General features: G+C 44.0%; 1 protein-coding gene and 1 long non-coding RNA gene across 4 annotated transcripts in view; one reads left to right on the plus strand and one right to left on the minus strand.

Annotated features, from left to right (window-relative positions):
* Positions 1-5,388: 5,388 nt before the first annotated feature.
* CERKL (CERK like autophagy regulator) overlaps positions 5,389-25,689 on the plus strand; it is a 129,577-nt gene continuing 109,276 nt past the window's right edge. Inside the window, exon 1 of one of the 3 annotated variants that reach the window (XM_072811384.1) lies at positions 5,389-5,629. In XM_072811384.1, coding sequence (XP_072667485.1) covers positions 5,407-5,629 — 223 coding nt within the window. In that variant the 5' untranslated portion in view covers positions 5,389-5,406. The remainder of the gene's footprint in view (positions 5,630-25,689) is intronic. The other 2 variants (XM_072811385.1, XM_072811386.1) reach the window with 2 other exon arrangements.
* LOC140624484 (uncharacterized) lies at positions 8,622-9,416 on the minus strand. The gene is made up of 2 exons (XR_012023958.1): positions 9,320-9,416; positions 8,622-8,983 (listed from the first exon to the last, which is right to left on the minus strand). It is a non-coding gene; the product is annotated as an uncharacterized lncRNA (long non-coding RNA).

Raw genomic sequence — 25,689 nt, forward strand, 5'->3', positions numbered from 1 at the left:
CACACCTTTTTCTTTTTTCCTCACCCATGAAATATGGTATATTCAGCGATATCAAAAATGCATACAGGAATTCAATTTAAAAATTAATTTATTCCTTTTTGGATTCAACAAACATTTATTGAGCATCTGTGCTTCTAAAGGCACTATTTCAGGTATAAGAGATAGAGCCGTAGGCAAGCAGACCAGGTCACAGTTGTCACTGAGGTCCCCATCTGATGGGAAAGGGGAGACAGACAAGAAAGAAGGAGACAAATAAACCGGTGACGTACATTTGGATGGTGGGAATGCAATGAGGAATCGTTTAGTAGGGGTGAACTTTTGCTTTTTGTTTTGTTTTATGTTTTTATTTTTATTTTTGTTTTTTTTATAAATTTATTTTTTATTGTTCAATTTGCCAACATATAGAATAACACCCAGTGCTCATCCCATCAAGTGCCCCCCTCAGTGCCCATCACCCAGTCACCCCCACCTCCTGCCCACCTCCCCTTCCACCACCCCTAGTTCGTTTCGCAGAGTTAGGAGTCTCTCATGTTCTGTCTCCCTTTCTGATATTTCCCACTCATTTTTTCTCCTTTCCCCTTTATTCCCTTTCACTTTTTGTATATTCCCCAAATGAATGAGACCATATAATGTTTGTCCTTCTCTGATTGACTTATTTCACTCAGCATAATACCCTCCAGTTCCATCCACGTTGAAGCAAATGGTGGGTATTCCATTATCCATCATCTGTCGTTGGACACCGAGGCTCCTTCCACAGTTTGGCTACTGTGGACATTGCTGCTAGAAACATCGGGGTGCAGGTGTCCCGGCGTTTCATTGCATCTGTATCTTTGGGGCAAATCCCCAGCAGTGCAATTGCTGGGTCGTAGGGCAGATCTATTTTTAACTCTTTGAGGAACCTCCACACAGTTTTCCAGAGTGGCTGCACCAGTTCACATTCCCACCAACAGTGCAGGAGGGTTCCCCTTTCTCCACATCCTCTCCAACATTTGTGGTTTCCTGCCTTGTTAATTTTCCCCATTCTCACTGGTGTGAAGTGGGATCTCATTGTGGTTTTGATTTGTATTTCCCTGATGGCCAGTGATGCGGAGCATGTTCTCATATGCATGTTGGCCATGTCTATGTCTTCCTCTGTGAGATTTCTGTTCATGTCTTTTTCCCATTTCATGATTGGATTGTTTGTTTCTTTGCTGTTGAATTTAATAAGGGGTGAACTTTTGATTGGCCAGAGAAGAACCTCTGAGCCGGTAACATGAAGCTGATCCGGGCACTCTGCAAAGCTGGCTATAGTATTGTTCCACACAGAGCAAATAACAACAGAAGAGGCCCTGCATGAGGAATAACCATGGTTTATTTGAAAAATGGAAAAAAGGCCAGTGCGGTCAGACATAGGCATGGAAAGCAGGGAAGAAAAATGACAGGAGACGGGGTTTGAGTGTTGGGGGGCAGGAGCCAGGTCACAAGGTGGGAGCTTGGATTTTACTCTACTTGCACTGAACATATTCTTTAAAGTAAACTGGAGTCTGAAAAAGGCTATATTGATGGTAATTTGATAACACAGGCACTCATTTATTCACACAAACTCCAAACTTTGAAGGCAGCAGAACCTGTGGGAGATCAAGGGGCTTGATCTAGGATTGTCCACTGGCCAAAGCTCAGGCATTGGAATTCTTTGTCCCCTGCCCTTGATGCAGTTGGTCCGGGTGTCTCAGTTGACTGTGATTTCACCTGCCTTCATCTGTGGAACTGAGAAGGGGTCCCTGACTTCAGGACACTGTCCCATTAGACCTACCTCTCTCAGATTTGCCTAGATACTTAATGACCTCCCCAAAACAACGTTATTAGCAGAGAGTTTTTCCAAGTCTTCTGCTCAGATGTGAATTTCTTAAATGAATGAATGAATGAATGAATAAATAAATAAATAAATAAATAGCAGGGATGAAGTCTGTTTCCAGACCTAGCCAAATGCCTTTCAAACATAAAGCAACTATGTGCCTGTTAAGTTAGGACTCTTACCACTTAGTGCTCTGAAAACAAATGCCCAAGCTTCAGTCACAGCAGGGAAAGCAATGTTCAGGAAGCCACCTAAAAATTTTCAGAGAGCAATTTTCATGCATTAGTGCATCATATCTATGCATCACTTAAGGGACAACCGAGCCTCAGGAAGTGGGGGGAAAACTATTGAGGTGCCTTAGTGTTATTGTTACCGATATTTCTTGAGCACATACTATGTGCTAGGCACCCTGCCAGTTACTGAGACTTGAATGGAGAACAAGACCAATTCTTTGACATCAAGGAGCTTTTTTATTATAATAACAACACTTAACCTTTATTGTTTCTTACATTCCAGGACTGTTACTAAGTGCATGAACTCATTTAGTGGGGAATCTTGACAATAAACATAGAAGTAAACATAGAGTAAGAGGTAATAATAAGGGGTGTGAAGAAAAATAAAGCAGTGGATGCTAGAGAGATGAATAGCGGTGGCCTGAAGATGCCTGTCTTAATCCCCAGAACTCATGAATCTGTTTTCCCTTACATAGCAAAAGGGACTTTGCAGACACAGTTAATGATTATCCAGATGGATCTGATGTAATCACAAGGGTCCTTATAACAGGGAGGGAAGGAGGGCAAAGTCAGAGACGTAAGATGGAAGGATGGAAGCAGAGAGAAGATGCTTTGCTGTTGGCTTTGAAGATGGAAGAAGGGGGCGTAAGCCAACAAATACAGGCAACCTTAGAAGCTGGAAAAGGCAAGGAGATGAATTCTTCCCTGGAGCCTCCAGGATGAACACAGGCCCATTGATGACTTGATACTAGTACAGTGAAACCGAGTTTGGGTTTCGGACCTCCAGGAATGTCAGATAACACATTTGTGCTGTTTTAAGCCACCAAGTTTATGGCAGTTGGTTGTAGTAGCAATTTAGAAAAAACACCCCCAAACCCCAATACCCATGGTTACAGGAAGGTGAGTGACAGAGGATGGGCAGCAACGTTCTCTTAGCCAGAGCCCAGATTACATCGGGCCTTGTGCACTTGCCAAGCACGTTGAGTTTGTTCCAAGAAATGACGGGAGATTCCAGGGAAGATGTGAGCGGGGAGTGATGCGATCTTGTACCTTTTGAAAGGAGCAGCGTGATTGCCAGGTGGAAAGCTGACGCTGGGCCGGAGGAGGCAGTACGGGCGGAGGGGAAAGCGGAGATGGGCTGGGAGGCTACAGAAGTGGTCGGGTGAGAGGTGCAGAGGCACAGGCTGGGAAGACACGAGGCTGAAGGGAAACCCCTTGGCAGATGCCACCGACAGGACTTGCCAGTGGATTGGAGGGGAGTCCCGAGACAATAGGAAGAAATGAAAATGACATGAAGGATTTTGAGGACACTCTCTGCTGAGATTTGGAACATTCTGGGAGGAATAGGTTTATGACGGGAAATCCTGAGTTTGGTTTCAGATATACTACGTGTCAGATGGTTACCGGACAGCCAAGCGGTCATGTCAGGTGGGCAGCTGGACGTAGAGCCTGAAGTTCGGGGAGTGGTTGGGCCTGGTGACAACAGTACCGCAGGCCGCAGTGCGGTGCGGATGCTTGTGTAGACGGAGCCCCTGGGCCGGGCAGCCTTGAGGGCCCTGGGAAGGGACAGCCCATCAGGAGCAAAGCCTGGAGTGCAGCCACCACCTGCCACCTCAGGCAACACCACAGGCCATGCTGTTGACAGGCCTGTTGAAGCTTGACAAATGGCAACTCGGTGCTTGCAAAGGTCCTAGGAAGTGGCCACTGCCTTGGCCCATTGGCCCGGCTCTCAGGGAGCTGGGTGTGGAGGGTCCCACAGCTGTGAACACAGGACGCTGACCCCAGAGGCACCCCTCGTTCTGCGAGGGCACCGCCTGCCTCCCCCGGAGCTGGGCCTGAGCCTGAGCCTGCAAGGGGCTTAGCAGCACCCCTGTTCCCAGAAACAGATCAAACGGGGACTCTGCCCTGCTTTAGCTTGGAAGCTTGGCTATTTGTTTCCGGAGCATTCCACAGTAAGAGTCCCAGCTTAGCCCGCACACAGGGGCCTTACGTCTGGGAGGGATTTGTCTAGGCCGCCAGTCTCCCTCCCTGATAGTTTGAAATCCGAGTTTGAACAGAGCCTTGAGACACTCCTGCTACCCCCAGCTGTCCTCCGGGCTTTGCAGCGTGGCCAGGCCGGGACAGGGGGAGGGCCTGCGGGTCTGCAGTCACTGGTTAGCCCGGGCACCCTGGAGTTACGGTCACAGCTCTACAAACGGAATTTGCTCTTTCACTCCCTTCCCCCTAACTTTCCAATACCATGATTCTGACCTTATATAAAGGCTGCTGTTATTACCCCCCCACCCCAAGCTCCTCTTCCAGGGAACTCAGTTTCCCCCCGTTTCATTGTCCCAATTTGTCAGCAACCTGTCAGTCCACCGCTCAGAGCAGCGGTTCTCCGGCCTGGCTGAACACTGGAGTGTCTGGGGAGCTTCACAAACCCCCGAAGCCTGGGTCCCATCCCCGGAGATTCCAACTTCATGGTCTTCAAGTGTAGTCTGGGCATCTGGACTTTTTTTTTTTTTTTTTTGACTCCCGGGGTAACGCTCACGTGCAGCCAGGACGGAGAACCGGGGGCCTCCAGCCTCGGTGCGCTTCAAGTGAACCGTCAGCTCATCCCTGAGCGCGGTGATCAGGAGAGAGGGAAGGACGGGCCCCGGGGGCTCTCCATCGCCAGGTAACACCACGGTAGGGCGGCAGCCTTCAGGGGCCAGGCCCGGCTGCCTGCTGTCACCGTCCAGGGAAAGGAAGGCTGCCGAGGACATCTTGGGGGACACTGAACGTCAAAGGCACCTTTTTTTTTGTTGTTGTTCTATTTTCCCCCGTTCCACTGTCGTCAACATACCTGGTGCATTAGCTTCAGGTGTGCAACGTGGGGAGTCAACAGCCCCATCCGCTGGGGCTCATGGTAAAGGGCCGCCTTTTAGTCCCGCGCTCAGGTGAGGCCAGTTGAGGCCAGGTGAGGCCCGACCCACGTAAACCACACTTAGCCCCGCCCCCCCCCTCCCCTCCTCGGGCTCCAAGGACGCGCTCCCCCGGGGCGGCAGCTCGGCAAACGGGGGAGACGGCCCGCCAGGCCCGGGCGCCCCGCGGGGGCAAGGAGAAGCCTGGGGGGCGGGCTTGGGGGGGCCCGGGGGGGCGGGTCACGGCGCGGGGTCCTGGGGGGCGGGGCGCGGCGGTCCAGGGGGGCGGGGCGCGGCCTCCCGCGGGCCCAGGTGCGCGCCCCGCCTCCTCCCCCGGGCCCGCCCCGCGCCGTTGCCTTGGCAGCGCCGACGCCGCCCGGGCCGCGGGAGCGCGGCCTCCACCTCCGCCGCGAGGCCTCCGCAGACCCCCCGCTCCCGCCCCGCCTGCGCGTCGGCCATGCCCCGGGGGCGGCGCGGCGGCCGGGTGAGCGCCCTGGAGGGCGGCCCGGAGGAAGCAGCGGCCCCGGCGCCGGCGGCGGGGGTGTCCCAGCTACAGCCCCCCGCGGCGGCCGCGCAGACCCTGCTTCGGGGCATCTTCGAGATCCGGCGGAGCAGCTGCGACGTGGTGCTGAGCGAGCGCGCCCTGAGGTGGCGGCCCATCGTCCCCGAGCGGCCCGCGGGTCAGTGCTCCCGGCTCCCCGGGCTACCCCCCCCCGCCCCTGCGCCCCGGCTCCCTCCCGCACCCCTCCCCGCACCCAGCGCCCCAGGTCCCTCCCGCACCCCGCGCTCCCCTGGCTCCTCCCCACACCCCTCCCCGCCCCCTGCGCCCCGGCTCCCCGCCCCCCCGCCCCCCTCCCGCGCTCCCTCCCGCTCCCCGCGCTCCCCAGGCTCCTCCCCACACTCCTCCCGGCACCCTGGGCCCCTGCTCCCCGCCCCTCTCCCGCGCTCCCTCCCGCTCCCCGCGCTCCCCAGGCTCCTCCCCACACTCCTCCCGGCACCCTGGGCCCCTGCTCCCCGCGCACCTCCCGGCACCCTGCGCCCCTGCTCCCCGCCCCTCTCCCGCGCTCTCTCCGGTTCCCCGCGCTCCCCAGGCTCCTCCCCACACCCCTCCCCGCACCCTGCGCCCCTGCTCCCCGCCCCCCTCCCGCGCTCCCTCCGGTTCCCCGCGCTCCCCGCGCACCTCCCGGCACCCTGGCCCCGGCTCCTGCCCCGCGCTCCCCCCGCACCCTGCGCCGGCCCGCAGGCTCCTCCCCGCACCCACCCCGCGCCTCCCCGGCTCCTCGGCCCCCAGCCCCCCTCCGGCTCGGGCCCAGAGCTCCGTACCCCCTGCCCCGCCCCCGGCCGTTCCCTGCAGCGAAGTCTCACTCAGCTGCGGTGTTGCGACCCAGAAAACAAAGACCTGGGCCCCGGGGGTGGGGGGGGGGGCTCTTCCAAACTCGGGCAGTCCGGGCCTGGCCCCCCCCCCCCCCCGCCGAGGGCGCGCCCGGGTCGGACCCAGCCCCTCCCCCGCCCCTCCCCTCCGCTCCCCGCCCCGGCGCCCCGGAGCTGTCGTCTGTCCGGACACCCGGAGTCCAGGGACCGGCGTGGTTAGGGAGGTCGCGGTACCGCATTTACGACACAACTATTTCGAGTCTTAGAGACGGTTTCTGGAAAACCCTTGGGGCGGGGGCGCCGCTTGTCCCGGCTGAAAACCCACTGAAGAAAATTAAAACAAACGGGGCCTCCCCGGGTTGGGCCCCAGACACCCCGCGCTCCCGGCATCGCAGAAACCTGTTTCTGCTTTAAAGTTTCTTTGCAAAGCGCAGCCGACCCCCCCCCCCCGCCCCCGCCTGGTGAACTCTGTGCCGGGTCCACGGTCCTTGCTCACACGCAGCTTAATTTAAAAAGTTTTCCGGTGTTTTGAAGACCCAGGTGGGCTGTTTTATTGAGGCCCTACGTTAAGAGCGAGGGATACCTGACTGCTGAGGCCAGGACTTCCAGTCCTGTGTTGAATAGCAGTGGTGGGGGTGGGGGGCACATCCCTGTCTCCTTCCTGATCTAGGGGAAAGGCTCCCAGGGCTTCCCCGTTGAGAATGACATTTGCTGTGGGCTTCTCGTAGATGGCTTTGAAGATGCTGAGGAATGTTCCCTCTATCCCTACACTCTCAAGAGTTTTGATCAGGAATGGATGCTGTGTTTTGTCAAATGCTTTCTCTGCATTAAAGGCATCCGAATTGGCAAAGAAGAAGTCAAGCTCTCCCTCTTCGCCGATGACATGATACTCCACATAGAAAACCCCAAAGCCTCCACCCCAAGATTGCTAGAACTCATACAGCAATTCGGCAGCGTGGCAGGATACAAAATCAATGCCCAGAAGTCAGTGGCATTTCTATACACTAACAATGAGACTGAAGAAAGAGAAATTAAGGAGTCAATTGCACCCAAAAGCATAAGATACCTAGGAATAAAGCTAACCAAAGAGGTAAAGGATCTATACCCTAAAAACTACAGAACGCTTCTGAAAGAAATTGAGGAAGGCACAAAGAGATGGAAAAATATTCCATGCTCGTGGATTGGCAGAATTAATATTGTGAAAGTGTCAGTGTTACCCAGGGCAATTTACACGTTTAATGCAATCCCTATCAAGAGCGAGGGATATGGACGTAGAATTCTGGTTTTAAGTCCCTTTGAGTTTGGGAGGATGTCGAGGTGTGTAAGTTCCCCAGAGCTCAGCTTAGCCTGAGTCCACTTAACCTGACAATGAAGGCGAGATTCTACGGAATTGAAGTGAGATCTTGCTCAGTGAGAGGTCATACAAGGCGGTGTTGCAGGGCCAGTGCACAAAAAGTTAAATCATGACATCAGAAAGGAAAATGTCTTAAATGGAGTGGTGATAGAGGAAAGGTAGGCTTACCTGTGTTCCTGGAAGTAGAATTTAAAGACTATAAAAGCTGAAAGTTTTTTTTTTTTTAATTTTGCTCCAAAGCCAATTGTTTTTCTTTCGTCTAGGTGTGTTACTTTTTTTTTCTTTTCTTTTTTTTTTGTCACTTTTTTCTTACCACTAGTGTGCAAACAGCTTCAGGCCCTTAAAATTGAAGTACAGAGTCCTCACTGCTTCCTAAAAACTTCTGTTTATAGAAGAAACAGATACTTTGCTTAGTAAACTGAGTGGGAGAAGGAAAGGTGTTAGGAGACAAGTGTAACAGTGGGAAATAATCTCTGGTGTGGAGTTAGTTTAGCTGTGAATGCTGAAAGAGCCAGGAAATCGGTCCCGATAATAGAGGAAGAGCTCTATCAGTTACCATCCGTGGGGAGAGGTGCTGTGGAAGGAAGATGGAAGGTGGTGGGGGAGACCGTGTCCATTGCTCCCTGGCCAGGGCCTGGCTCTTTCAGGAAAGGGTGGGGTGGGATGAGGTCACTAGGCATTATTAGATCATACACAGGAATGTTTGCAAGACTACTCAGTTTTCTTTTTAAGATTTTATTTATTCATGAGAGAGGCAGAGAGAGGCAGAGACCTAGGTGGAGGGAGAAGCAGGTTCCCTGGAGGGAGCTCAATGCAGGCCTAGATCCCGGGACCCTGGGACCACACCCTGAGCCACCCAGTCATCCAAGACCGCTCAGTTTTTATTTTTTTTATTTTATTTTATTTTTTGACCGCTCAGTTTTTAAACCCCAGAGTGCCTTCCTTAGTAGCTTTTAAAAGTAGATTTTATTTTTTTAGAGCAATTTGAGGTTCACTGCAAAATTGAGCAAAAGGTATAGAGACTTCCCGATGCCCCCTGCCCCCTATACAGGCACAGCCTCCCCTGTTACCAACATTCCTCACCGGAGTGGTACGTTTGTTACAGTTCATGAACCTGCATGGACACGTCATCACCCAGAGTCCAGAGTTTAGATTTCACTCTTGATGGTGTTGTACATTCTATGGGTTTTGACAAATTTATAATACTGTGTGTTTCGGGTTCTCCAGAGAAACAGAACTTTGGCTATATATTTGAGGAGATCTGTGGGATTATGGAGGCTGAGCTGTGCCACTGGATGTCATCTGCAAGCTAGAGAACAAAGAAGGCCCGTGGTATTATTGAGACCAAATCTGAAGGTCCGAGAAGCAGGGAAGCTGATGCTGTAACTCAGACTAGATCTAGACGGGGGGAAAAGGGTGTCAGAACATCTGTCTTGTTTACTGTCACTCCTGAGGAGTGCCTGACACATAGTTGTTGAGTGAATTTGTTAACTGGTCTCATGAACTTTAGTTTTGCTTATTGCATCGTACTCTTTAGTATACTGCTACTTAATAGTGAGGTTTCATCACCTGCAGGAGTATCCCCTCCATTTTTTGTGAAAAGTATCGGAACTCTTCTATAAAAAAAGAAAAAAAAAGTTCTTACGCTAACGTTGGCCTACGTTGGGTGTCTTGACCAGAGGTTCCATCTTGCTCAGCCGCAGGGTGCTAAGCACTGACCTGTGCATGGATTGACCAGGATGCTACCATTATGATGTAAAATACGTGCACAAAAGGGCATCATCTGTTCAGAACATGTTGTTTATTGTCTGCAATGTCACCTAGTGATCTTTCTATTGGAATTTTAAAATCTGGCCGTTTTACTTGTGGGATCCTGAGTTTACTCATGTGACTATAAAGTAATTACCCAGTTAGCTGTGATCTAGAAAGGAGCAAAATCCCGAAGAAAGGGGGAGTGGGATCAGGTGAGTTCTTTGAGGCCAGACAAGTCTGGGTCAGGGGACCCTGTCTAGGCAAAGCCGACTGAGCGTAGTGCCCCAGTGTGGGTAGCCCACAACACAGTGCCTGGAACTAGGGTGGAGGGTGTCGGAAATTAAGGGTGCACAGGGAAGGGGGCATGGGCAGATGTCTTAGCCCTTCACTTGTGCTGTTACTCAGATAGATTCAGTGTTTTTAAAAGCATCACCGATTGCCTCTCTGCGTTCATCTCCGCCAAGGACAGACTTCCTGGCGTGCTTGCTTAGCATGTAGTAAGCTTCTACTTGAGATGTTCAGTGAAAGCAGAAGATAGAAGCATTTTTGTGTATTCCCAAGGCAGGATCTGCTTACTGTACCTCGTGACTGGCTGGATAATGTTTTACCATAAAGGAAAAGCTACTGGTGTGGAGAGTTAGTAGTGGGTAGGATTAGGCTGTATTAAGCTCAAATTCTAATACATTTAAGAATGATCAATTTTGGAATTTCTATGACAGGAATACCAAATGCCCCCAAATCTCTCTCTGCCATTGCACACGGGAAGCATCACCATTTACTAACGAATAGCACCTTGAGGTATAAAAACAGGATGGGATCTTATCATAGGTTCCCTAGTCCACGAGAGTAATTAAGTAGTTAATTGACTACTCATGTTATTGGTAAGACTTCTCGTCAACAGTAGGCTATTAAGTTTTAGGCGAGTCAAGAATTATATGTGGATTTTTGAGTGCACGTGGGTCAGCACCCCCAAACCCTGCATTGTTCAAGGGTCAACTGTATGTAATTGTCAAAAGCCACCAACTCCGAAGTTGCTTTTTTCAAGAACATACCTATTTTCATAGACTTTGGGTATTAGGACATCATAAATAAGTCTCAGGTTTGAATGATCGGTGGGGTCAACCGTCTGATGTGTGTGTGGAACAGTTGTATTTTATAGCAGGAGCTACTCAGACCTAACGAATTTCTAATAAGAAACACGTGGGAGATACAGGCCCCTTCCTGCCCTTCATCAGCTTCAGGACATAGTGGACAGTCCTCTCAGCACCAGGCTTGTCTTTGGAGAAGAAACCATTTTCTGATGGAATATTGTTGGTCAAGTCTAGTCATCCCATTTTGTGTGATGGACAAAAGGACGAGCTTATCCTTGATTTCATTTACTGTAACTTTTAAGCAAATTTCAGGGCAAGGATTTTATGTGTCTGAGTAGTACCTGAATATTATGTTTTAAATACTAAGAAAAATGAGTTTCATATGTTACAGCTTAAAATGATCTATTTTTCATGGACTTACTAGTTCAGGTTACATAATTTCATGATTTGTTTTACCAAAGGGGTTGTTCCTACCCCCAACTCGGAGCTGAGTTGAATTAGAGCAGTTACCAGAAAGCGTTAGAGCACTGGGCTTCACCATAAAGTCTGGGAAGTGTTTCTTTTATGAGTGTTAAAATGATCCACTTTACACATATAAACATTTGCTCGAGACTTACCAGTGTGAGAGGTAATGTGGAAAAATGTGAACATGAGAAAAAAATAATTTCAAAACAACAAGAGTTAATGGTCGTTTGGGACTTAGCAGAGCTGGGTGCATTCTGAGTATTAATCTGCCTAAGCTGTTGGGGAACAGATGTACGTGAAACAGATCCCAGTCTTCTGCTGTGTACATCCAAAGTGAGACATCTGTCGGTGGACCTTGTGGTCAGAAATAATGGAAGCAGGGGTTAAACCCCAAAATGACCTGTTATGTGAATTATTGAAGGATTAATTACTCAGTAAAACCTGCTTTGATTTATCAGTCTACATGTTAAGAAGATACTTCTTAAAAAAAAAATTGTCAGGCTGTTCCTAAGGTGTAAAATTTGAAGGAATTTTTTAAAAAGATGGGTATGAAAAAATCAAGGTCACCAAGGAACTGCGTGTGCTGTTTATGAAGTTTTTAAAAGGCTTGGAAAGATCTGTTAACCTAGTATGTAGATCTTAAATAGTCCTGTGGTATAAAAGCTTCTTGTTAAAGTAAATCGGTCCGCACAGAAAAACAAATGTAGAGTGAATCTCTAGAGATGACTCTTGGCTTGTCCTTTCTGGGGTGACGGGATGTTCGGTATCTGAACCGCCCAGTACTGTTGTCACCCAGCCACATGTGGCTGTTACACCTGAAATGTGGCTAGTGTGGCTGAGTAACTGAATTTTTAATTTTAGTTGAATTGAATAGCTGCACATGGCTAGTGGTGATCACGGCGGCTAACACAGCTCTAAGGCATCCAGAGTTGCAATTGTTAATTTCCTGTGTTCCTGGGTGTCGGTTTTAATATTTATTTCTATAGGAAGGTACAGTTTTCAAATCATAATGTAAGTGATACGGTCCTACAACCGGCGCTGCCAATTTAAAGACAAAGCCACCGAGTGTAGAGATGGCAAAGTCCTTTAACATATTTTGTGAATCTCCCCCCACCCAACCCCCCCGGAAAGCTCTTGTTATTACAAACTAAGTGGCTGGTAAATAGTTCAGTTGAAGTCTTTTTTGTAAAATTACTGTATTGTTCCTCATGGTTGTTGTGATGTACTTGAATTGAGATTTAGCGGACTTAATCGGTTTCTTACTATAGACATAGTATATATGGGCTAAGTGGTCTAGCCTGTGTGCCCCAGCTCCCTAAGAGTCTGCATATTACTGTTATTCCTCAACCATGTGGCACCATCTGAGGGCAAGTACTCATAAAAACTTGATCTACTTTTATGTCCCCCCATCCTTTTGCCCTCTCCCCTCTAGGGGGATCTTTGGACCTAGAACGGGTGCATAAATATCTTTCTAGAAGTGGGGAACGGTGCTTACGCTGAAGCCAAGGGACTTAAAAACTGAGAGTTCAGTGTTTGGATCAAGGTCAGGAAAGCAGAGGGGTTGATCCAGCTGGAAGCAGGAGGACCTGAAGCGAAATGCAGAAGTCTAAACATGAAGCTAAAGGATCGCAGGGCCACGTAGTAGATAATGGGATTGACGGGTAGGCTGGATGCACGGGAGGATGTCCTTGCCTGGGCTGGACATTTTTGTGTCCTCTGTAATTTGGGAAAAATGGGCCATCCTTGTTTAAAGGAGTGGGGATGTGATGGACCTGCTGCGCTGGGATCTCGGTACTGCTGCACTCGTCCTGAACCTCAGGGCCTATCCTGCAGAGTCTGTTTCTTGGCTAGGTCATTCGATTACGTTTAAAATATTGACAAACCTACAAACATCGGTCCTCAACGTGGGCTTCTAGAAGTCTCCCATGTGACTGTATCCTGCCCACGTTTTGGAACAACTGTGCCTATGATGGGGGGTAGTACCTGCTGGGCGAGTGCTATCTGGTTGTGTGTGTAGTATGAGCGAAAGGAGGGAATTCTTAGTAGCTGTGGCTCTTCCCAGGCTCTGAAGTTTTCCAAAAGCAGTATGTGATGAAAGAGGCAAAAGAAAAGAGAGATAGATGGAGTTTGAAGGGAATTAAATCTTATGCCAACTTTTGGCACGTGAACCAGAAGCTGATTTCAGTGTGATCAATGGCTGAATCAAGAGGCAGGGAGGCAGGCAGGTATGCATACCAAAAATAAATAAATAAATAAATAAATAAATAAATAAATAAATAAATAAAATAAAAACAAAACTGGCATACTGCTATGCACTTATGGTAAGCCTAAAGATAAGTCTATAATAATATACCAGCTGGCATCAGGGAATTCCTATGTATATTCCAGGATTTTAATCAGAAACAGTGTTCTAGAAACTACTGCCACACAACAGTGTCCAGCGTTTGGAAACAGAGAATGTTGCTGGATGTTTGCTCTGCCAAGACCTGTGCCAAGTATCTTATCTTGTTTAATCTTCCCAGCGAGATTATGTAGTCTAGGTAGGATTTTTATCCCTAGGGCTCAGAGATGTTAAGTAACTCGTCCAAGGTCATACTAACCGTGGAGTTCAAAGCCAAGCATTCTGACCAGCGAGCTCATACTGTGCCCATGAGATTCTGGTGCTTCTTGGATCAAGCAAGAAGGAATTTCCCCTAAGAGTCTCTCTCGTGAGTGAGTGAGCAAGCGAGCATAATGGGTCAAACCAAAACCTCTAATAGAACAGTTTCATTGGACTTTTCTAGGCCTTTAAGACCCCTCTACCATGGAGATCACATTATTCTCTGGGTACTTCCGTTTCTCAGTCCAGGCTAAAAGAAAGACATAGGAATTTTTGAAGTTTAAAAAAAAAACCCAATATTTTTAGTATGGAAAACTTCCAACATAGCCAAATGTACAAAGCCTAGTAGAAGCCTCCATATACAACCCAGGGAAGGGTGAGGCTCTCTGTAACACGTTGGCCTTGAAATTGTTTAAACTCAGCCTTGTTTCATCTATGCTCTGGCTCTTTCCCTTATTTCTCTGGAATAGTTGGAAGCAATTCCTAGACCTCATAAATTGCATCTATAAACATTTCAGCATGTATCTCTAGGAGGTAAGGATTTAAAAAATAGGCACAATATGATCACAAGACCAGGCTTCCTAGTTAAAACGACAGCCTATATCCTCAAATATCCAGGCAGTGTTCATAGTCTCCTGAGTGTTTCTCTCTAAATAGGAATCAATGGTAATGAGGTTGGTTTTGCAGTTGGTTGCTGGGTCTTTAATATCTTCTAATCCACGATTCCTCGTTCTTTTTCCTTGCAGGTTGGTTGTTTTTCCTGAACAAACTGATTTGTCCGCCCTGTATGTAGTTTCCCATAGGAATATGAGAAGTTTCCTGGGGGGGGGGGGGGTGCAGGTGTCTGTGAAAGGTAAAAGTAGAGGGAGACAGGTAAGGAGGGATACCCTAGTGACTATGAGGCCAATCCGACACCTATAAAGGGGGGAATAAGGCAGGTGGGGACGGGGGAGCCTCAGCCCATGATGCATATCTGGTCAAGTCTTTGCTTACCTAGGGTGAGATTTGGGGGTGTATGGGGGGAAAAGATTGCCCATTAGGAATCCGCCTTGGGCAGCAATGGCCAAACCTCAACTGTGTTTAGTCATGGGAATGATGTGACCTCACTGATGACATTGAGGTAGATCCTGAAGGGACCAACAACTAACTTCATATGAAATGGGTTTCAATTTACAGCAATGCCGATTTCTTACTAATTCTCAAACTCTCCTACTCTGGCAATGTTCATGATTGGGAACCCCTCCAAGTTGACTTCCAAGTCCTTTCGACATTCCCTCAGCTGTCTCCCATAGTTTCCTTGCTTTCTGGAATTGCAAGATATTCCAGGCTCATCTTGAACATGTCATGCCTCAGGCATGGCATCCACCTGCCCATCAAGGAAGCTTTCGTTCCTTTTGTTGAATAGTGGTATTTAGAGGCCACAAATTGAGCCCCGGTATTTCCTTCTGTTTTACAGTTTGTTTTTTAAACCGAGCTGGGAAGTGTGTATTTTTTCTTCTAAAAAGAAAATGCGTCATGGCATTATGCTGATACTTCCAGTTTAAGTTCAGGACTAAAAGGTTTTTACTTTACCTCTTTTCTGTTCTTAAAATCCTGATTTTTTTTTTTTTAACCGCAACAATATCATTCATAGCTCAGTGACTTTATCTTATAACACCTGTAAATCACAGAATAACAACACCAGTGCTGCCATCAGTGGTGTAACTTCTGAAAGCCCCTTAAAATCATTCTGTAACTTTTTGTTGTTGCCATTAGAGTGCACACCACCCAGGGTATATGCCCTGTGTGGTCAAATTACTGTGTTTTAAAGACGCTTAAAATCATTCCTATCTCTGATGTCATATCCTCAACTCAATACACAGAATTATCTGTTTCATTTTGTTTTTGATTTTGGGAATTTTTAAAAACCCAATTTAATTTGATAATTATGTAAAAATATTTATAAGGTTCCAGAGTCAGACCTGCTAAACAAACTATATTCTGAGAAGCGTAACTTTCTGTCTGTATCCTTTCTACACATTTTTTTCCTTCCGATCATAGGTAAGATTATCTTTCATTTATTCATTTGTAAATACAAGCGAACATGTGTGTGTACATGTTTGCTTATGTGTATATATATTCTCCTTACCCAGCCCCTACCTACCTTCTTAAATTCATGGTAGCGTACCATATTTTTTCCACATTTATTTTTTTTTAATAATATACTTAACATGCTGTAGTGAGAGTCTGCATTTGCTTTTCTATCTACATAGTAATCTATTCTGTACTGTAGTTTATTGAACCAACTCTCCATTGAAGGATTTGGGTTATTTCTAGTCATTTTTGCTACTGGAAATAGTATTGTAGTGGAAAACCTTACATGTCCTTTTGTATTTGTTTCCAGTATATTTTTGGAGCAGATTCCTAGAAGTGGGATTGTTGACTCAAAGAATAAATACCTATGTAATTTTAAAATAGATTTTAGGTTTTAGAGCAGTTCTAGGTTCATAGGAAAATTAAGCAGAAGGTGCAAAGATTACCCATGTACTCCCTGCCTGCCTGTATAGTTTTGCTCAATATTTCCAAATCGCCTCGTGAACATTGTACTATTTGGCCCTTTTATCATTGTATGAGGACACCTGTTTCTGTGAAGTTTCTTCCAAAGAGTATATTGCCAAAGTTTTGAAAAACCTACCTGATAGATGAGAAATTATATTTCCCCGTAGTTTTAATTTCTCTTTTTCTCATTAAATCATTCATGCTTTTAGCTTATTTCTCTCAATATTAGGGAGCACCTAACCGAGCATGCTGGGTTTTCCCATAGGCTACAGAGATGCTATAATCTGACACAATTTCGGCTTCCAAGTATTCACAATCTGTAGGGAGACTTATTGGCAAAATTACTAGTGGTCTGTTTTATGTGCAGTTGAGATATTACAGGACATTATAAACACACATGGAAGTCAGTTATAACTGGAGGCATTTGTTTTTTAAAGCAAGTGACTTTGGGTTTTGAGAAGGCATTCATGGAACTAGGATGGATTATAAATGGGCTCCACACTGAAGAGCCCATTTCAGCGGCTGGTATACCAGGAGCTCCAGGAGACAGTGTATGTTGGCGGGGAGATCGGGGAGGTGAGGCTAGATGAAGGGATATTGTCAGAGACAGAATTTAGAGGATATGGGGCTTGAGGGAAGGGGAAAAAACAATGAGATTTTTAACGTGTGTGATGGAATGGATAGTGAACACTGCTAAAATGTTCAGATTAGCAAAATGAGAAAGTATCTTACTTGAAATGCATCGTACCATGCATCCAATATTGCCAGTGACCAGCAAAATGTCCAAACAGAAGGGAAATTGAAAGCTTGAAAAATGCATAAGCTGGAGAAATGGCTCCTGGAGGACTGTAAACTGAACCCTGTAAAGCTTCAGGTCTCTGTTTTTTGTGAGCCTTGGGCTATCTCTTGTGTCCTGTTTCTTATTAGGTTGAGGCTACTTTAAAAAACAAAGCTATTTTCAGGAAACATTACTCATTAAATATTGGAGATGAAGCTATGATCTTTGTATAGTGTATAGCCATAATATTTTGGTATTATTAACATTTTTAAAAACCAATGAAATTACTTTAAACACATCAACTTTTGCATGTAGAAAAGAAATTTTTATATATCATTTTAAACCCAGAAAAAAATCCATTTCATAAAATCAGAAGATTTTTGTCCGATACAAATACTCTAAATTAAACTTTTAAGTATACTGAACGTTACACATAATTCAAAGTACTTTCTATGTCCATCTGTGCAGAAAGAATAAAATCAATAAAATTAAGCAACTGTTGGCGTATAACGGTTCCTTATTTGTGGCATGTTTTCATGTATTGAAACTGTAAAGGGAAGATAGTGTATGTTTTGTTGTTTTCATCATATAGATAGACACTTATTACAGTTAAAATCTTGGATTGTAATGCATTTTTAAAGTCCCATTCATAACCCACTTATTTTAAATACTTTATTTAAATACTTAGGGTAAACTAAAACATCTAGATATTTTTGTCTTGGGATTTGATTTATAATATCTTATTTCAAAAGTAGAATTTTTTTCTAAAAATACTTCCATTTCTTAGAATTAGCATTTTTTATATTGGGAAAATTGTATTGTAGCTTCTGAATTAAAGACAAATTTATCATTTTCCCGGGTTGTTTGAATATCTTACACTGGGGCCAAACTTACTCTATTACTGGGCTTCATGTTATGGAATTATCTTATGGGTGAACTGAATTTTACCCAAATCTTCTTGATACTTGAACACTTTACTAGGTGCATGCCAGATTGCTATTTCCATGCAGAAGCACTGGCTGCAAAGTTCGTGCATTGAAATTCTAAGAGCTTTTTCAAATTTAACTTCCTTACAGTATGATGTGAATCCCAACAATTTTTATACAAAGTTATGGAATACCTTTTGGCTTTGGCTTTAGTCAATAACAATTAGCGTCCATTATGTACACTGTATATTTTGGGGGTGATATGACTAGTTCCAAAGAAATATCCTAGAAGATCTCAGACTTCTGAGGTCAAAGCTGATAATACTACATTATTTGCAGATTTCCATTACAATAATGACCTAGCAGTTACCAATTGCTTAAATACTGAGTATAGGGCACCAAGTTGAACCATGGATTTTGAACTGGAGAACGCATGTTCATATCCTAAACTCATCAAATATTACCATTAGCTTGGAAAACAACAGCTATTTTCACCATTATTCTTGAGTAGCCTGAAGAAATCAGAGTCAGAGGTGCCTATAAAAACTTTAGTGTTCTTATTTGGCTAACATTCTGCCTTTATAAGAGTCTCAAGAAAATCAGTTGAATGCAAACTCTGAAAATTCAACACACCGTCCATCATCTTCGGTTTACCATTAAACAATACTATGCCCTGGCTATAACCCTCTAATTTTATTTTTTCACTGTAATGAAAGTACTGGTCATTATTGCTGCCACTGATGCTCTTTTGTCTGCACATACTGTTGCAACATAATGTGTTGTGCATTTGATACGGATATTACCATATTGCCATAAGGAGCTGCTATTATTTTAGACACCAACTGATTCCATGATAGTGTCAGATTTCTTTAACATATGCTTATGTTTTTGTACAAATGACCTCAAGAAACATCTGCTAGTTTTGTGGTGGTATCTACTGTTTCTTTTTTAGGATTTGACCTGTCAGTCACTTTTTAATGTGAATCTACAGTATTTCATTAGAGTAGGCTCACTGTTTTTTTTTTTTTTTAATGCTGTTGATATTAATTAATAACATCTATGGCATAACTCAGAAGGAAACTGAAGCTGCCTGTGCACATTATTTTAAAATATCTTTTCATGATTGCTCTTTTAACTTTTTTGCTGTTGATACTTTAAAATGCAAAAGAGCCCTCTTTGAGTTTTACAAAAAGTGTATTGTAGTTGTGGGGTATCATTGGGCCGTTCGTGTCCTGGGCTGATTGCTAATCTTTCTTAGTATCTTCGATGAGTTTGGAAGGACAGGCAAAGGAAAGGGAAGCGAAGTTTCTATGAAGTCATGATATTTTTGCTTGAGGGTACTGGAAAAACTAGAGAGCATAAACCATTGATTATGTTCTAGGTGGAATGCTTTCTTTTACTCGCTTTGATGTGACTCTGATAAAACAACGACCACACATTTCCATTGTCTGGCATTTTCTTTTCTGCATTCCTCTTTGTCCTTTTTTTTTTTTTTTTTCCTTTAAGACCTAGCTGTTGATTCAAAGAAAGCAGTATGATTATATATTTATGGTATTTAAAACATCAAAATGAAAGAACGGTCTCTGAATAGCAATATGGGTCCATGTTTTCCAGAGGGAAATGTATAAACAGATTTTTTCCAACCCATTTATTAGAGGACATTGTCTCTAAAATCGTCTTTCCTACATGTCTTATACTAAATCTAAACCCAACAAAGCAAATGTGCATAAGAGGTATAGTCCTCCTCGCAGTATATATCGGTGTCGTTCAGATAAGAACTAGACTAGCTTACTTTTCTTCTCTTTTCCATGCATCAGCTGCTGGACTCCTTCAGATTTTAAGCATCTTCTCATTTACATCTCTGGGCTCATGCAGTAACCCTTGCTGCTCTTAGGCTCTCTCTGTCCCTTGGGTGACTTATGTCATTAGGACAGCCTTCTGTCCCCTACTTGCCATCCCTTGGCTGAAACTGAGTGGAGGCCCTTGCCAGTTACCTGAGGTGCTGGACCTGCTGTGGCTCCGCTTTGGCCTCTGTGACGTCTGTGCGCCTTCCACGCCAGAACGTGGTTCTGTGAGGGGAGACAGCATTCCTGAAAGCTTCAGTGTCAGTGGTAGGACCGAGCGAGGCTGTGTTGAGGGCCTAAGCAGCTTTCTTTTAGGCCTGAAATAGGAGAGGCAGGGGCCTCAAGGTCCCTTGAGAAAGACAGATTTCCCTCCACCTCCTGGGCCCAACACTCAACCATTTAAGTGGGTTAGTGGCCTGGACCCAAAGGGGAGTATAATTCTCCCAAATAGTGGTTTCGTTTACCTCTGGGTCTGGTGGGTGTAAGACGAATGAAGGGAGGTCCCCCCATATCTTTGCTCGCCTCCGTTGAGCAGACCTTTGACTTTCAGTTCTGGCTTCCAGGCCTCTGACGCCCTTCCTTGGGCAAGATCCTTAGGGACAGGGGATCTTCACGAAGAGTTTTCAGGTCCTGGGTGTATCTGGAAGCCTATTGGAAGTAGAGAGACTCTGGAGAGATTTTCCTTTAGATACTTATTTCTGCCTCCACCATTTGTTGTTGTTAGTTTTTAGTGCAGGGAATTTGGTCTGTAGGATCCTGGTGGGGTGGAGGAGGGGAAACCGAATTACACATCTTTGCATTCATGTTATGTGGTGCCTGGTGTGACGTCACGAACAGGTGGGCCCGTGATTGTTTCCTTGATGCTCTTTTTAAGAAGTCAATTATATCACTGGGAATGGAAGACTAGCAAAATTAATTTGTTGATTGCATTCTTTAAAGAAATCTTGCATGCATGTTCACAAGAGAAATCGGGGGTTTCTCCCTTAAAGGACAAGGCTTTGTTTTGTTTTTAATGAGACACACTCTTTATAATTAAAACAAAATCCTAGAGTTAAGGGATTACTGTCTTAAATAATTGGATTTCTTTCATTTGTTTCCCTGATCCCCATATATGAGAATAAATCTAGTGGTGTCTTAGGATAATACATATTTACAGATTAAATAGTTCTAACCACCGAACTTTATTAACGCCTCCCAAAGTTCTCACATGATATAGAAAGTAATGTAAGGTCGGGAACTTATTTTAGATTTGGGAAGGGCACAGACACAGAAACTCAGAAATTGGTTGAAAACAACAGAAGCAAAAAAAAAAAAAAAAAAAAAAAAAGAAAACGGAAGCCGTGAAAACACTTTTGAAAATTTATTGATCTTTGCAATACATTGTTCAAATATAAATAGGCTTATTATTTGCATAATTTTCTTTAACCCTGCCCTTAAAATATGAAATTTGGTATTATATGCTTTTTCTTTCAGATAAATGCTTTTCTGAAATGGTATTTTAATGTCTGACGATGGTTTGGCTTAAAAATGGTTAAGGGTTAAGTGATGTCAGGGAAGAGCAAAATGCAAATGGCCAGCAGTTGTTACTTTAGAAAAATTCACAGAATAAGCTTTGTTCCCCTCTCTCTTTTCTTTTTCTTTCTTTCTTTCTTTTTGTTTTTCTCCATGCTCCAGAGCCCTTTTCTAAGACTCTTAAATCATGTGTGAGCCTGGGAGGGGACAAACAGAGTAAGTGGTAAGAAGGGGGAGTATTTGCCTTGAGGCAACGTATTCCTCATCTGGGACCTTCGTAAAGCCTTCCCTTCAGCCCCTGAAATCAGAATCTGAGCTCCCAGGGAGGAGGCTGTCTTAGGGGGCAGCAGGAATAGGGCCCAGCAGGAGTGACGTATGGTGGTAGGTGAGGGGCCACTGTTCTAGTTGTTCTGGGCTTTGATAAACATTTTTTTTTTTTTTTTTGATAAACATTTTCGAACCGACCTGTTTCTCTACCTCCTTCTGGGTCAGTCTTGACCCTAACTTTGCAGACTTGCTGTGCCCCAGTCCTCCTGGGTTTGGAAGCTCAAGGAGGCACTGGTTCTCGTTCTAGTGGGAGCAAAAATATCAAGGACTTGTGCAAGATTTTCTCTTTGATGCTGCAGGAAGACAACATGAGAAATAATTGTATATGGTACTTTCAAATCTACCCGTTTTTCAGTTAACTTCACCTGTCCCCTCTGGGCCAAGTTGTAGCACTTGCTATTTTAATTAATGCTCATCTAAAATAATTTAGTGTCTTCTCAGTATAAGTCTAGCATGCTAACTAATGACAAGCTAGGCAATTAAAGCCTTTTCTCCTTTTGGCATTAAATATTCTTCAGTGTTCCCCCCCCCACACACAGAAATGTTGGAATATACAAGGAAACAAAGATATATGATCAGTTTCTTTGCCATATTTTACTTGATAAGGTGTTGAGAAAAAAGGTCACCCAGCATGTGGCATTTTGTTATGGCAGCCCTAGCAGTCCAATACACCATCCTTCCTCAAATTTTTCTTTTTTTTTTCTTTTTTCCCCTGTGCCCTCCTGTGGCCTGCCTTCTGTGCACGCATGGAGAAAGAAAGAGCTCTGTTTCTTCCTCTTCTCCTAAGGATACCGGTTCTATCAGGTTAGGATACCACCCTTATGACCTAATTTAACCTTGAGTACTCATTAAAGGCCTTGTCTTCAAATATAGTCACTCTGGGGGATTAGGGCTTCATCATATGTATTTTGGAGAGGGGAGGGGCACAATTCAATGCCTAACAAGTAGATTTACTCATTTAGCTAAATCTTTTGCAACCCTGAAAGTTGATTTTTTTATCCTCTCTCCTCCAAATTGCTGTTAACAGTGTGATGTATTTTTCTATTGTTGTTTTTGATTTTTTAGAAAAATGGTTAATGTATGGTTACTTTCAAATTATATATAATACGAAGAAATAATAATTGTTAGGAGTGTCGACCATATGAAAATGGTTTGAAAAGATGGGTTATTTCTTTTATTTGTAAGTAGGTTTTCTCCGCTCTAAATCTCTATGAACTGGGGCAATCTAATCAGCCTAAATGCCGCCAACAGTAATGTTTTAGTTATATTATAGCAGCTTTCAAAAGATAGTGAAATATATTGAGTACCACTAACACAGTCATGAGTTTGCTTGACCTACTGAATTTTTCTGAAAGTGTGATGAACTCATAACTTCAATTTTTTTTTGGTCTGTGATTGCAAATGTTTGATGAGAGATGACTGTGTCTGATTTGTTTTCCTCTTGTTAAGGGTTCATTTCAGGTTTGGTCCTGAAATCAGTGTTCGTCATCTTTATATCTTTCTGGAAAATCTTGCCAATAAACAATTATCTTGCTAAGGAAAAGTTCTCAGGATTATCAGATTATTGCTCAACCCTAAAAGGCCATGCAGAGAAGTGATTTGGGTCAATATTGCTCTGCTTTCTTCAAGTCTGAACAATTCACTTCTGTGGTGCAATCAAAATACTGACCTACATTTTGAAAGTAAAACACTGTTCTGTTATCTAAATCCGCTGTGCTATTAAAGGGTGAAATACAGAAAAGAGGTCACCAGTTATTATTTTTTCTCCTGTCCTTGATTACAGGTTGCTTTTGTTGTTATTGTTAGATGATCTGCTTCTGAAAGGTAACTGAAATGAAAATTTCTATATGAAATCCTAGTAAAGATAACTCAGGATTGTTGAATAACGATGTTAAAAAAAAATGCTACAGCCCTATTAAAATCTAAGGGCTGAAATAAATTAATTCTATTTGGAAATATTTCAATAAGAATTTAGCTTTGACTTTTGATAAATAAGAATGTTAAAAAATTCTTCTGCGTGTTTAAGCTTTTAATACTTGAATCATTCTCCCTGAGGTTGGCATACAAGCGTGTCCCTTACTTTGGTTTGGTAAAGGCTCTGAACATGCAAAGCGACAGATGTTATACCCAGCATAATTATATGTATCCTGGAAACACATCTTTATAGAGTGGAATTGGTTCTTGGGAAAACAAAAATTTGGCAAACAAAGGGCATTAAATTGCTGATCTCAGCAGTAATTACCTGGGATAGATTATAATAATCTTGTGGAGGTGGTAACAGCATCCATGCATTGGAAAAAAAAATGCAATTCTAAAATACATTAAAAGGAAAATGAACTTGTGTAAACTTTAGCCCATCTATCCCTTTAAAGAGCAGAAAAGCCCTTAATTTCTTTCTTTTTTTTTTTTTTCCCCTTTTTCTTTGGAAAATTCTTACAGCTCTCTAAGAAAGATTCCCAGTATTCAAAATCTTGATAATACTGGTTTTTGACCATGTCTCTGTAAGGTTACTGCCTTTTTATTTTTAATGCCTACTGAAAATAGATCATTTTAAATAAATAAAATATTCCCTAATCTTGAAGCATCCAAGAAACTCTCTGAAACAAATTGGCCACTGTAAGATCCGTAGTTATTTGAACCAACAACCATACTGAAGCAGTGGTTTCTGTGATTTTGGTCTCTTCATTCCAAGGGCATCTTGAAGCACCCGCTCTCCGCTTCCTCAACAGATAAAGCAAAGCAGAGCTACTTAGGTCCATGTCATGGAAGGTAAAATTATCTGAAGGTCAGTTGGAGAAACTTGTGTCAAATTTTTCTTAAATAGGCACATAAAAAGTTGTTGAGGTCCTTACAAAAACTTCAGAATTTGATGGTGTTAGTTTTTAGTCTGAAGCATTTTAAAAGAAGAGGTGGTCAAGAGCTGGAGTCTGAATAGCCAGTTAGTACCAAGATCACCTAAATACAGTGTCGCTTACTTTTTTCACCCCCATAGAAAGATTTTGAACACAAATGAAACCTTTAGGACAAGATGTCCTTTGAGAATATTCTGAAATAATTATGGATCTTGTTTACCTTAGATGATGGGCATGTATTTTGTTGTTATTGATGATCATTTAGATATGCCATCACCGAATCTCAAATTTTTTAACAACTCCTTCACCTGTAAACTGGCGCAATAGCATAGTTTTCACATCTGTTGAGAAGCTGAAATGGTGCATAAGGCAGAGCGCACACTCCAGGGCTGGTGTGCTTTCATGTCTAGCGTTTCTTTCCAGTCATAGTGTGTGTAAAGGTTTTCTTCCTCAGCACAGTCTGTGTGTTTCCATGTAGTCTTTCCATCCAAAGAAAGACTACAAGATGACAAAGGCAGGTAATTGTGATCACATTTCTGTTCCATGACACATAATCATTAGTGTTTCTCAGAAACTCTGTCTTCACATCCCAGGGTGGCGTTTAAGGAGGAACTTTGTGTGGTGAGTGGGGCGCATAGCCCTTTTAGGATGGATACATACTGAACCTGATACATTTCCCAAAGTATTTGGGAAAATACTTGTACCTGACTAGGAGAAGTGGGAGCAGTGGTGGCATGTGGGTCAACTTCCAGTGATTTTCATTTCTTACTGTTAACTCAAATACATCTGCCCATTATTTTCTATACTCTCAATTCCTACATTTCTCCTTCTAACCTATTCCATAAATGCCTTAGGAGACCCTTTGACCAAAGGAGGTTTCCTAATCTACTTTAGAGAAGGTACTCAGGATGCCCCCTACTAATAGGAGCTACCTTTGTAAACTCAAAATAAGGCCACAGCAGTTTTGTATTCTGTGTGTAAGGTAGAGGCCTCCTCAAATCGTTCCTGCCTATTATCATTTGTCACACAAGCACTTTTTTCTGATTTATCTAATTCAGGTATTGGTGTGGTGACTGCAAATGGTTTGTTGAATTAGTTCAGGTAATAATAGCTAACACTTGCTATTATTATAGGACATTGTATGTGCCAGGGACTGTTAACAGCATCTTACTAACTCACTGAATCTTCAAAACAACCCTCAGAGGGTAGAGGCTATTATCACTTGCATTTCTAGATAAGAAAATAGAAGAGGAAGACTTGAAGGAATTTTTCTAAGGTCATGCAGTAGTAATAGGCAGATCCTGGATTCTAGCCCCTTTCTGAAGAGGTTA

Source organism: Canis lupus, chromosome 34 (assembly GCF_048164855.1).
Source record: "Canis lupus baileyi chromosome 34, mCanLup2.hap1, whole genome shotgun sequence".
Taxonomy (NCBI): domain Eukaryota; kingdom Metazoa; phylum Chordata; class Mammalia; order Carnivora; family Canidae; genus Canis; species Canis lupus.